This window comes from Aethalodelphis obliquidens, unplaced genomic scaffold (assembly GCF_003676395.1).
Source record: "Aethalodelphis obliquidens isolate GAN/ISIS:26980383/991018 unplaced genomic scaffold, ASM367639v1 scaffold7, whole genome shotgun sequence".
Taxonomy (NCBI): Eukaryota; Metazoa; Chordata; class Mammalia; order Artiodactyla; family Delphinidae; genus Aethalodelphis; species Aethalodelphis obliquidens.
Window position 1 is genome coordinate 42,677,687 of NW_020837951.1, and position 14,352 is coordinate 42,692,038.

The 14,352-nt window shown below is 32.4% G+C and overlaps 1 protein-coding gene across 3 annotated transcripts in view; it reads right to left on the reverse strand.

Annotated features, from left to right (window-relative positions):
• VPS13A (vacuolar protein sorting 13 homolog A) overlaps positions 1-14,352 on the reverse strand; it is a 237,350-nt gene that overhangs the window by 204,935 nt on the left and 18,063 nt on the right. For all 3 annotated transcript variants that reach the window (XR_003432630.1, XR_003432629.1, XM_027105654.1), the window contains exons 2-5: positions 7,135-7,178; positions 4,881-4,923; positions 1,610-1,705; positions 1,244-1,345 (exon numbers count right to left, since the gene is read on the reverse strand). Coding sequence is in view for 1 of the 3 variants with exons in the window: in XM_027105654.1 (XP_026961455.1) it covers positions 1,244-1,345; positions 1,610-1,705; positions 4,881-4,923; positions 7,135-7,178 (285 nt within the window). In the remaining 2 variants the exon portion in view is untranslated. The remainder of the gene's footprint in view (positions 1-1,243; positions 1,346-1,609; positions 1,706-4,880; positions 4,924-7,134; positions 7,179-14,352) is intronic.

Below are 14,352 nucleotides of genomic sequence, written 5' to 3' on the forward strand. Positions count from 1 at the left end.
AAGGGAATTCCAACATATGCTACAACATGGATGAACCTTGAAGACATAATGCTAAGTGAAATGAACCACTTGAAAAAACATGAATACTACATGATTCCACTTACATGAGTACTGAGAATAGTCAAAATCATAGAGACAAAAAGTAGAATTGTGGTTGCCAGCGTCTGGGGATAAGGGGGGAAGAATGGGTGGGTTATTGTTTATTGGGTGTAAAGTTTCAATTTTACAAGATGAAAGAGATATGAAGAGATATGGTGGTGATGGTTGCAATACAATAAATGTACTTAATACCACTGAACTGTACACTTAAAAGTAGTTAAGATGGTAAATTTTGTTATATGTATGTCACAAAAAAATTTTTTTTTTTAAAAGAGGATGGGGGTAGGAATGAATGACAACAGAGAGAAAAACATAATTACAAGAAGTGTTGCCAGGAAATGTGTTAGATCTCCTTTAATGTTCTTTTACCTGTTTGTCAGCAGGTAAACTGTTTATTATTGCATTTTTTAATTTAAAAAAATAAATGCATGGCAAGGATATTTTGATCAGTACACATATATTTCTTTTAAGATGCTTAGCTATCAAATGAAGGACAGAGGAGCATAAGGTAAGCAGATGACAAGGTTAGGAAAATGACTTTATGTTTAAAGATAAGGGAGGCAACATTATATTTATATGCCAAAGAGAAAGATTCACTAGAAAGAGAAGTTAAGAGTCAGAGTATAGAGCGTAGGTGTTGATGGTGACACCATTGCTATCACTAGCATAAATGGAAAGGGATTAGATTTCTGCAGGACATCTCTGTCACTGACAAAAGAAGTGGATTGAAGTAATGGACCATTTTGGTCTAGGCTGAATAGGAATGGATGTGAGCCAGAGGGTAAACAGATTTGGGAAAATATATCAAGAGACTAAGTAACTCCAAAAGGTGAAGAATTGATACAAGTGGAATAAGAAAGACAAGAAAGGTAAGAAAATATACTTGATGAAATTAATTACTATAGTTAAAATCTAACCTTACTCTTATAAGCTAGGGATATTATTTGCACTAAGGTAAATTTCTATAAGGTAAAATTTCTGTAAACATGATAAAACATAGAAACCACATTAAAATTCCTCATGTAATAAGATTCTGTCATATTTTTAAAGTAATCTCAGTGCTTCCAGAAGAAAATAATACTCAAATGTGATAAATATTTAGGTCTTTTCCGCTTTTCTTATTACCATTCTTATTTGTTTTTACCTTGATCAGCTACTTTTCGTTTTGCTTCTTCTATCCTTTTCAGTTCCTGTTGCTTTGCTTCAAAGAGTTGTTTTTCTTCTTTTAAAGGATCATATTTTATTCCTACAGGAAGTATAAAAAAGGAAGAATCTTAATTACCTTAAATTAACTCATTCCAAAAAATATCCTAGAAAATAATCACTAACTCACAGTCTGCAAAAATTAGAGTAAAAACCAATTTATGTTGTATTATCAAATACCAAATTTAAATATTAAAAAAACTCCAAAAATTCACCAGAATTATTTGAACAAACATAATTATCAAATACAAAGATTTTTCCATGCACAAAAAAGAGTAACTGAAATGATGTTTAAAATTTGACTTACTAGAAGAAGGCACTATGAGTAAATAAATGTCTTCCAATAGAGCTTCAACTGGTTGGGTATAAAGGTTTTTCCATGGAATTAGAAGATTAAGATTACCTATATGAAAAAAAAAGACAAAAAATATTATTCTTTCAACCTAGATTTACTATCAGCTTATTTTCTGTCAGGCATTAAAAGAGATAACAAAGTAGCCTTTGACCTTATGAGCTCATTAACTTTGCAGAAAGCTATTTTACAACCATAAACAAAAAGCCTTTACAGTGACTATTTGAAATTATTTGTACTAGTACTGTTGGAAAATCTACTAAGCCATATTCTAAATATTTACAAATTTCTATTTCTGGTGATATGTACCACAAACATACCAATATTATTCTTCCATTAATCAACAACCCTTGATATTATAATAATGATTTTCCCCAATTCTTACTCAAAACCTCTAAGAAATATCTTTCTCATACTTTAAAAAGGTAGGTTACATTCTTTATATGTGTATTTTTTATATATAGATTTTACATATATATTACATGATATATATATAGCATATACATAAGTATGATTATCATAAGTGTATGTACTAACAAATTTCTATGGTAATAATCAAGGATCCTAGGCAATATTATAAAATCGTTCCAACTAATGAAAATATTTTACAACCCAATAGCAAAGTATTTTAAAAAGCATTAGATTTCTTGAACTAAAAAATACTATGTAAGGGGCTGATTATACTATTAATTCTAGTTTTATGTATTTACAAAATTTCTATAATAGTTTTTTTCAATATTTAAAAATTTTTTTACAAAGTATGAATCTCTAGATTTAGAAATAGTTGTCATGACTGGGGAAGGGAAAGACTTCTTAAATACACCAGTGTTGCATTAACTGGTTAGTAATACATACCTAGACATGTCACATTACATAACCCCCAAAATCCATGTTTTAAAAAACCCCAAATTGAGAAAAAGATTTCTTCATACTAAGTCAATTCAGAAAAAAACAAAGTACCTGATTTCTAAAAGAGGAATAACTTTCTAAGTTTTAAAATCAGAGAGGACAGTGACCATTTCAAATTTCCATACTATCCAAAATATAACCAAAATGAAGTGAGCAAATTGGGAAAGATAATTGTGACGAATTTGACAGTTTACTTATAAATGTATCAAGCAGACTGCTTACACACATATACACACATACATTAATAATCCAAAAAAGTAAGTGAATAAAAGGACATAGAACAGTGCCACAATAGCATTAAGTATGCAAAGAAACACATATAAAACTAACAATGTACCATTTTTACCATTAAGTTTTTTTTTTTCTTTTTAAAGCCAAACTGTTTTTCCTCTCCTTATGAAGTGCAGGTTTCTTATAGAAAATTTAGAAAATTCAGAAAGATATAAACGAAAGTAATTTCAAAAATCTTCCACATGAAAACAATTACTTTGAAAATACATGAGTATTTATATTTGATATGTATGTAATTCTGCATGCTTAATGAGGAAAACTTTGAAAGATCAGTAAGATTAACAACCCCCATTAATGGCAAGGGGGTTGACAATATGTTCTTATAAAACTGGCTGTACTACTGTACCACTCATTTGGAAATGTGTACTTCTTTCCTTCAACAAATTGTGTTCCTACTATATGCCAAGTATTGTGCTAAGTGAGGATACAATAAAATTAAAATAAAAATTTAAAATTAAATCCACTTCTGAAAAAACTTACTGTTTAGAAGAAAAAATAATAATGATATAAAAGAATGTCAGGTTCTATGATAGAGATATGCAAACGACACCTTAAATGATTCTCAAGATTATCTTATGTATTAGGTATTAGCGCAGTGTACCTTCTACCACCTTATATTAACACTGAAAATTATCTTATCATCATTTTTAAACATGGTCAAAAAAGAAAAGAAAGGAAAGAAGGTAGGTTCTAAATGAAAGCAGGTCGATTTACTGCCCTTATATATTTTTTTTAAATTTTTCTTGAATTGATGTTAAATTTATATACACTGATTTACAATGAATATAGTTATAAAATTCAATGACTTTTAGAATATTTTCAAAAGGTATGTGAAAATGTTTACTGTAATATTTTTGTACCAATAGAAATATAAGATTACATTGTCCAAATATGCATTCAATGGATTATTACACTACCTTAAGAAATAAGGGAGGTCAAATTAACATGGATTATGAGCAATCTTTATTAAATATTAACTTAAAAATAGAATATAAAATCATACATATACCATGATTATAGGAAGTCAAAATGTTCACATGTAAACAATCATTTAAAAATCTGCAAAAGTAAATATAGTAGGTGGAAATAAATATATTAGGTGGGTGACATTTTTCCCGTCTTATCTATACTAAATAGTCTTTAAATTGTGGGGGTGGGAGAAAGGAGGGAAACAGAATTTGAGTCTCAGCAATGTAAATGTAAATGATAAAAACTTTCTTTGGCATACAGTCTAATAACAACTATAAGAGCACAAAATTGTGGAGACATTCATCATGTAATTTATATAAGCTTTCAGAACACCTTGTTCCCCAAGTGACACTAAAACACTGCAATAACATTATATAAATTCTACTACACAAATTATCTGTATAAAAAACTTCCAAGTCACAAATAATAACACTATCATCTTGCACAATACTTAAACCAATAAAGTTTAAACAATAAAGTTAAATAAACCAAAATAATTTAAGAAACCAAACATACATGTCTTTATTAAACATGTTAAAACATCATATTTGAATCAATTATTTCTGTTCAACCAGTACATTTAATATGTAAACTACAAAAACTGGAAAAGTAATACAAAACAAGAAAGATAGCACAGTGTTTCCTAGAAAACTAGAAAACTTCCAGAGCGGAAACTAGGTTTTTGATTGGTTCCTAGCCATACTGCCTGGATGATCCAGACCCTACTCCTTATACCACATATCCATGGCCAATCGGAATACAGCAAGGATAACTAGTCAGAAACCTAAGAAACTGAGACAATCATGCTATTAGATTTAATGCTTTGATCTCAACTCATTTTAACACTTAACAATATGCATAATTTCACCAGTATTAAACAAGGGATTCATGGACAGCATTTTTAAGTTACACAACTAAGCTCTACATAGATGAAAACACATAATGCTTTTAATTTATTCTCAGAAACATTATAAATATCACATTATAGAGATATTAGACATATTATTCTGGTTGCATGTCCGACAAGAAGGACATTCAAATACTAAGGATAGCTTACCTATATGGCCAACTTTAATTTTAAACGGTACATCCAGTTGACTCTACAAAAAATACACATATGTAAAATATTAGTACATATACAGTTCAACAAAACAGATGACTATTTGTTTCTTCCCAAAATTACTTAAGGGATTTAAGTTAACTTACACCTTCTCTTTACCCTCAACAGTTATTTAAATTTATAAATACATAATTGCAATATTATCTTCAAATCCATAAAATTCAGAGGCTGATCACCTTAAAATAACTACAAAAAAGTTCTACAGCAATACTGACCCCTAAGTTACCCATACCAGAATCACTACAGCTTTTACACTGCTTGAAAAAAGGAAAAAGAAAGTGGAAAATTCCACTGTCAGTTTGTATTTGTAAGGAGATTAAACTCCACTTTGCAAAAAACATCCTCAAATAAATTTCTCCCCATTCAATTGGGAAAGGACAACCTTTTCAATAAATGGTGCTGGGAAAGCTGGATATCCACTTGCAAAAGAATGCAGTTGGACCCTTATCTTATGCCATATACAAAAATTAACTCAGAATGAACCAAATACCTAACATAAGAACTAGAACTATAAAACCTTAGAAGAAAACAAAAGGTAAAATCTTCTGGACACTGGATTGGGCAATGATTTCTTGGATATCACATGAAAGGCACAGGCAACAACAACAATTAAATGATAAAGTCAATTTCATCAAAATTAAATTTTTTTGCATAAAAAATTGTACATAACACTGTTAACAGAGGCATAAGACAACCCACAAAATGGGAGAAAGTATTTGCAAATCATATCTTCTGATAAGGGGAAATAACCAAAATATATAAAGAACCGAAACTAAACCAAAAAAAAAAAAAACTTGATTAAAAAATTAGCAATGCTTTTCAGTAGACATTTCTCCAAAGAACATATAAAAATGGCCAATAAGCACATGAAAAGATGCTCAGCCTCAACAGTCATTAGAGAAGTGCAAAGGAAAACCAAAACGATATACCACTTCATTCCCACTGGGATGGCTGTTATCAAAAACCAGAAAATAAATGTTGTCAAGGATGTGGAGAAATTAGAACCCTCATGCATTGCTGGTGGGAATTTAGGCATACCTCAATTTATTGTACTTTGCTTTGTTGCGCTTCCCAGATACTGTGGGGGTTTTTTTTGTTTGTTTTTAACCAATTGAAGGTTTGTGGCAATTCTGTGTTAAGCAAATCTATCAGCGCCACTTTCCCAATAGCGTTATTTATTAATTGAGGTATGTAAACTTGTTTTTGAGAATACAGTATGAGTAAATATAATTTTTATATGCACTGGGAAAAATTCATGTGACTTGCTTTATTGCAATAGTATTCACTTTATTGCAGTGGACTGGAAATGAACCTGCAAAATCTCCAAGGTACGCCTGTGTAAAATGGTTCAACTGCTATGGAAAGCAGTGTGGCAGTTCCTGAAAAGGCTAAACATAAAATAACCAAATAATCCAGCAATTTCACTCCTAGGTATTTACACACAGAAACTGAAGGTAAGAACTTGAACGGACATGTATGCTAATGTTCATTGTAGCATTATTCACAAGAGACAAAAGGCAGAAACAACCCAAGTGTCCATCCACAGATAAATGGACAAAATGTGGCATATACATACATTTTTCAGCCAGATAAAGGAGTGATTTTCTGATAAATGCTACAACATGGATGAACCTTGAAGGAATTATGCTAAGTAAACTAGACACAAAATGACAAACATAGCATTATTCTATTTATATGAGGTACCTGGAATAGGCAAATTAAGACAGACAAAAGTAGAAGTTAGCAAGGTATATGGAGAGAGGGAATGGGGAGTTAGGTATTTCTTACTGGTTACAGGGTTCCCCTTGGAGTATCAAAAATGTTTTAGAAATACATACTGATGACAGTTGTACAACACTGTAATTCACGCCACTGTATTCTACAGTAAAAAATGATTAAAATGGTATTAGGGAAAAAAAACCCTGAAGATGATTGGAGAGGTAAATTAACAATCTAAAATGAAACCATATAGGAAGAGATAAATTTTAGAAGTATTTTTAATGGGGAAAATTACACTGTCAGTTTGTACTTTTATGGAGATTAAAAGTCAATTTTGCAAAATTCACATTTTACAAAAATTACTTTTTAAAATTTTTCTCAAACTTAAATAATTTAAGATGTTAAAGTAAATCAGGAAGAAGTCTATGCAGCTAACTGCACTAATACAACAATTTTTATAGTCAAAACCTACCAGGGCATTTTCTTTAATTTCAAGATTCTTCAGGGCTACGGCTCCTAAAAAGAAAAATTATTAAAAAATAAAATTGAAATTTTCAAATAACTTTTATTTTAACAAGCTAGGTAAACATCATTCCTAAATGTCATATTAAGGAAAATAATCATAAAAATGTACATAACAGAAACAGAATCCAACTATGATTGTTGGCTCACCTTCATCCTTCAACTTAGTCTAAGCTTGTATGTCTGACCAAAACATCATTTACTATAAGTTCTGACCTCTACGGTTGTAGCTCACTGTTAATGAATACATTTTTATTAAAATTATACAAATAATATGAATTTACCAACACAGCATGATGTAAGAAAATATAGGAAAAAATGAACTGTATTTAAATATATTTGTTTAAATACAATTGCAAAGAAATTTTTAATCCATCAATGTGAGGTTAACAAGGATTTCCTAGAGATACTGGAATGTTGTCATATCTTGCTGTTTTAATTCTGCTACACAAAATGAATGCCTTCACTTTTAAGCAATAATTTGTATATGAGTAACTGCTGTCTAGACGTTCACATAACGTCTGGGGAAACAAACAAGAAATAAACATCAGTAAACATCTAATAAAGGTAAGCTGTACAATTAGACAAACTTATTGATCCATTGTGGTAGTGACCAATCAGTGAATGATATAGGTACATGGAGTATCACTTATTGTTTTTTCTACTGTAATGTTCAAATGTAGAGCGTGAACTTTTCATTTATGGATAATTCTTTGTACTGGCAGCCTTCAATATACTTTGTGCTCTGAATTTTTTTTCGAGTCAATATACTATATAGACATAAAATGAATCACTGAGTACAGCTGAAAAGTGCTATACTGTAAAACATTATTTTACATTAAAATGTATCTTCTATAAATAGCTTTAAATAAGTCTATAATGTTATACAATATCTCCACATACTGGTTAAAAAAATTAAATTTGATAGAAATATTTCTATCAAATCTTCTTAAATAAAAAAGGGCTCACAGTGCAGCAAAATGAAAAATACATGACACTAAAAAAAAGATTAAGAGATAACGACATTAAAATATCCAACAAAGTTAATATTTCCATATAAAACTAACTTTAGATGCTTGTAGTACCATTTAAAGTACAAGTGATTTTAGGTTTTTGGTTTTTCCGGTTACCATGAGGTTTTTGTATAGCAGTCTATATATATATTGGGTTAGCCAAAATGTTCATTTGGGTTGTTCTACAAGATGTACAGAACAACCCAAATGAACATTTTAGCCAACCCAATATATATATTTGGCCAACCCAGCATATATATATATATATATATGGGTGTGTGTGTGTATATATATATATGCAATTGTTTTAAGTTGCTGATCTCAAATGCATTTTTAAAAACTTGCATTTGTACTCTCCTCCTCTCACAATGACTGTTTCTAATATCACATTTTATATCTAATTGTTTTGTGTATCCCTTAACTGCTTATTGTGGGTATAGATGATTTTACTACTTTTGTCTTTTAATCTCCCTACTAGCTTTGTGTGTGGATGATTTCCTACCTTTACTGTATGTTTGCCTTTTACCTGTGAGTCTTTTCATTTAATAATATTCCTGCTTTGAATTGTGGCCTTTTCTTTTTTCACCTAGAGAAGTTCCTTTAACATTTGTTGTAAAGCTGGTTTGGTAGTGCTGAACTCTTTTAGCTTTTGCTTGTTTGTAAAGCTTTTCATCTCTCCATCAAATCAGAAGGAGAGCCTTGCTAGGTAGAATATTCTTGATTATAGGCTTTACCCTTTCATCACTTTGGATATATTGTGTCACTCTCTTCTAGCCTGCAGAATTCCTGCTGAAAAATAAGCTGATAACCTTATGGGGATTTCCTTCTTATGTGTTGCTTTTCCCTTGTTGCTTTTAATATTTTCTCTTTGTCTTTAACTTTTGTCAGCTTGACTAATATGTGTCTCAGTGTGTTCCTCCTTGGGTTTATCATGTATGGGACTCTCTGCACTTCCTGGACTTCAGTGAGTGCTTCCTTTTTCACGTTAGGGAAGTTTTTGGCTATTATGCTTTGTATAGATTGCTATACAAAAACATCATGGTAACCACAAACCAAAAATCTACAATAGATATACACACACAAAAAAGGAATCCCAAACACAAAGATATTCATCAAATCACAAGAGAAGAGAACAAGAGGAGAAAGGGGAAGAACCTACGAAAATAAGTTCAAAGCAGTTAACAAACTGACAATAAGAACATACATATCAATAATTACCTTAAATGTAAATGGACTAAGTGCTCCAACCAAAAGACAGAGTGGCTGAATGGATACAGAAACAAGACCCATATATATGCTGTCTACAAGAGACTCACTTCAGATCTAGAGACACACACAGACTGAAAGTGAGAGGATGAAAAAAGGTATTCCATGTAAATGAAAGTCTAAAGAAAGCCCAACTAGTAATACTTGTATCACACAAAATCAACTTTAAAATAAAGATTATTATAAAAAACAAAATAGGACACTATATACTGATCAAAGGATCAAACCAAGAAAAAGATACAATTGTAAATATACGTTAACCCAAGACAAGACCACCTAAATAATATAAGGCAAATATTAAAAGACGTAAAAGGAGGAATCGACAGTAACATGATAATAGTAAGGGATTTTTATTTTTTATTTTTTTTAAGATGTTGGGGGTAGGAGTTTATTAATTTATTTATGCTGTGTTGGGTCTTTGTTTCTGTGTGAGGGCTTTCTCTAGTTGTGGCAAGCGGGGGCCACTCTTCAGCGTGGTGTGCGGGACTCTCACTATCGCGGCCTCTCTTGTTGCGGAGTACAGGCTCCAGACGCGCAGGCTCAGTAGTTGTGGCTCACAGGCCTAGTTGCTCCACGGCATGTGGGAGCAACCTGTGCTAAGAGAACTGGACAGCTACACGTAAAAGAACAATGTATTCAGGGCTCGAACCTGTGTCTCCTGCATTAGCAGGCAGATTCTCAACCACTGTGCCACCAGGGAAGCCCAGTAAGGGATTTTAACACCCGCATGTACATCAACGGACAGATCATCCAGACAGAAATCAATAAGGTAACACTGGACTTAAATGACAGACTAGACTACCTGAACTTAACTGATACATATAGAGAATTTGGTCCAAAAGCAGCAGAATACACATTCTTTTCAAGTGCACATAGAACATTCTCCAGGATAGATCACATGTTGGGCCACAAAGCAAGTCTCAGTAACTTTAAGAAACCTGAAATCATATCAAGCATCTTTTCCAACCACAACACTATGGGATGAGAAAACAACTGAAAGAAAAATATTGCAAAAAACACAAATATGTGGACTAATCAGTATGTTACTAAACAACCAATGGATCACTGAAGAAATCAAAGAAGAAATTTAAAAATACCTAGAGACAAATGAAAATGATAAAAAATGACCATCCAAAACCTATGGGACACAGCAAAAGCAGTTCTGAGAGGGAAGTTTATAGCGATGCAAGCTTACCTCAGGGAAACAGGAAAAATCTCAATTAAAAAAACTTAACCTTACACCTAAAGCAACTAGAGAAAGAACAAACAAAACTCAAAGTTAGCAGAAGGAAAGAAATCATAAAGATCAAAGCAAAAATAAATGAAATAGAAACCAAGAAAATAGAAAAGAACAATAAAACTAAAAGCTGATTCTTTGAAAAGTTAAACAAAATTGATAAACCTTTAGCCAGACTCATCAAGAAAAAAAGAGAGGACTCAAATCAATAAAATTAGAAATGAGAAAGGAGAAGTTACAACGGACACCAGAGAAATACAAAGGACCGTAAGAGACTACTACAAGCAACTATATGCCAATAAAATGGACAACCTAGAAGAAATAGACAAATTCTTAGAAAGGTACAATCTCCCAAGACTGAACCAGGAAGAAATAGAAAATATGAACAGACCAAGTACAAGTACTGAAATTGAAACTGATTAAAAAGCTCCCAAAAAACAAAAGTCCAGGACCAGATGGCTCCACAGGTGAATTCTACCAAACACTTAGAGTTAACACCTATCCTTCTTAAACTACTCCAAAAAATTGCAGAGGAAGGAACACTTCGAAAATCATTCTATGAGGCCACCATCATCCTGATACCAAAACCAAAGATACCATAAAAGAAAGTTACAGGCCAATATCACTGATGACCACAGATGCAGAAATTCTCAAGAAAATACCAGCAAACCAAATCCAACAATACATTAAGAGAATCATACACCATGATCAAGTGGGATTTATCCCAGGGAAGCAAGGAGTTTTCAATACCCACAAAACAATCAGTGTGTTACAGCACATTAACAAACTGAAGAATAAAAACCATATGATCATCTCAATAGATGAAGAAAAAACTTTTGATAAAATTCAACATCCATTTTGTCTGTAATATATGATTACAAACCCACAGCTACCATCATACTCAATGCTGAAAAGCTAAAAGCATTTCCTCTGAGATCAAGAACACGACAAGGACATTCACTCTCACCATATTTACTCAATGTAGGTTTGGAAGTTCTAGCCACAGCAATCAGAGAAGAAAAAGAAATAAAAGGAATCCAAATTGGAAAGGAAGAAGTAAAATTGTCACTGTTTTCAGATAACATGGTACTATACACAGGAAATCTTTAAGACACCACCAGAAAACTACTATAGCTCATCAACAAATCCAGTAATGCTATAGGATACAAAATTACATACAGAAAGCTGTTGTAATTTTATACACTAACAACAAAGTATCAAAGAGAAAATAAGGAAACAATCCAATTTACTATCGCATCAAAAAGAATAAAATACCTAGGAATATATCTACCCAAGCAGGTAAAAGACCTGTATTCAGAAGACTATATAAGACACGAATGAAAGAAACAGAAGATGACACAAACAGATGAAAAGATATACCACGTTCTTGGATTGAAAGAATTAATACTGTTAAAATAGCCATACTACCCAAGGCAAAGTAGATTCTATGCAATCCCTATCAAAATACCAATGGCATTTTCCACAGAACTAGAACAAATAATTTTTAAATTTTCATGGAAACACAAAAGAGCTTGAATAGCCAAAACAATCTTGAGAAAGAAGAACAGAGCTGGAGTAATCACACTCTCTGACTTCAAACTATACTACAAAGCTACAGTAATCAAAACAGTACTGGTACTGGCACAAAAACAGACACATTAATCAATGTAAGAGGAGAGCCCAGAAATAAACCCACACACTTATGGTCAATTAATCTAAGAGAAAGAAGACAAGAATATACAATGAAGAAAACACAGTCTCTTCAACAAGTGGTGCTAAGAAAACTGGACAGCTACACGTAAAAGAACAAAATTAGAACATTTTCTAACACCATATACAAAAATAAACTCAAAATGAATTAAAGACCTAAATGTAAGACCGGATACTATCAAACTCCTAGAGGAAAACATAGGCAGAACACTCTTTGACATAAATTGCAGCAATATTTTTTGGATCCATCTTCTAAAGCAAAGGAAACAAACGCAAAACAAACAAACAAACAAACAAAAAAACCAATTAAACTTAAAAGCTTTTGCACAGCAAAGGAAACCATCAACAAAACAAAAAGACAACCTACTGAATGGGAGAAAATATTTATAAATGAAATGACTGATAAGGAGTTAACATCCAACATATATTAACAGCTCATACAACTCAACATCAAAAAAAAAAACCCGGGGAATTCCTTGGTGGTCCAGATGTTGGAACTCCACGCTTCCACTGCATGGGGCCCAGGTTCAATCCCTGGTTGGGGAACTAAGATCCTGCATGCTGCATGGTGTAGCAAAACAAACAAGGACACACACACAAAAAAAAAAAAAGATTAAAAATGGGCAAAAGAGGGCTTCCCTGGTGGCGCAGTGGTTGAGAGTCCACTTGCCAATGCAGGGGACATGAGCTTGTGCCCTGGTCCGGGAAGATCCCACATGCTGCAGGGCCGCTAGGCCCGTGAGCCATGGCCGCTGAGCCTGTGCGTCCGGAGCCTGTGCTCCGCAACGGGAGAGGCCACAACAGTGAGAGGCCCGCGTACCACAAAAAAAAAAAAAATGGGCAAAAGAACTGAATAGACATTTTCCCAAAGAAGACAAGCAGATGGCCAACAGGCATATGAAAACATGCTCAACATCATTAATCATCAGGGAAATGCAAATCAAAACCACAATAAGATATCACCTCACACCTGTCAGAATGGCTATCATCAAAAAGAAGACAAGTAACAAATGTTGGCAAGGATATGGAGGAAAGGGAACCCTTGTACACTGTAGGTGGGAATGTAAATTGGTGCAGCCACTGTGGAACACAGTATGAAGGTTTCTCAAAAAATGGAAAACAGAACTACCAGATGACCCAGCAATTCCACTCCTTGGGTATATATCTGAAAAAAACCCAAAACACTAATTAGAAAATATACATGCACCCCAGTGTTCATAGCAGCATCATTTACAATTGCCAAGATACGGAAGCAACTTAAGTGTCCATCAACAGATGAATAGATTAAGAAGATGTGGTATATATATACAATGGAATAATACCTAGCCATAAAAAAGAATAAAATATTGCCATTGCAGCAACATGGATGGACTTGGAAGGCATTATGCTAAGCGACATAAATCAGAGAAAGACAAATACTATATATCACTTATATGTGGAATCAAAAAAAAATACAGCAAGCTAGTGAATAAAACAAATAAGAAGCAGACTCACAGATACAGAGAACAAACTAGTGGTTACCAGTGGAGAGAGGGAAGGAGAAAGAAACAATATAGGGGGTTGGGGGGAAAAAGATTATTATGGTTATTATGGGATTATATGAAATTGTATGTGTGAAACTTTTGAAAACTGTAGAGCACTATTGGATTTAAAGAATCTTTCCTTCAATGAAAAAATCAATTAAAAATAAAAATAAAATACAAGTGATTATGTGATAATTTCTATCTTATTTCGCTGGGTCTGTTCATAAATTTACAATACTGAACAGTTCTGAAATGCACATTTTAAATAAAGTTTAAGTCATTTTACATCAAAAAAAATCAGCAAGCTTGAGGATATGTAAATATAAACTTCCAAACTGAAATGCAAAGAGAAAAATAAAGTAAAATAAAAATAATGAAACAGAATGTCCAAGAACTGTAGGACAATTATAAAAGCTGTA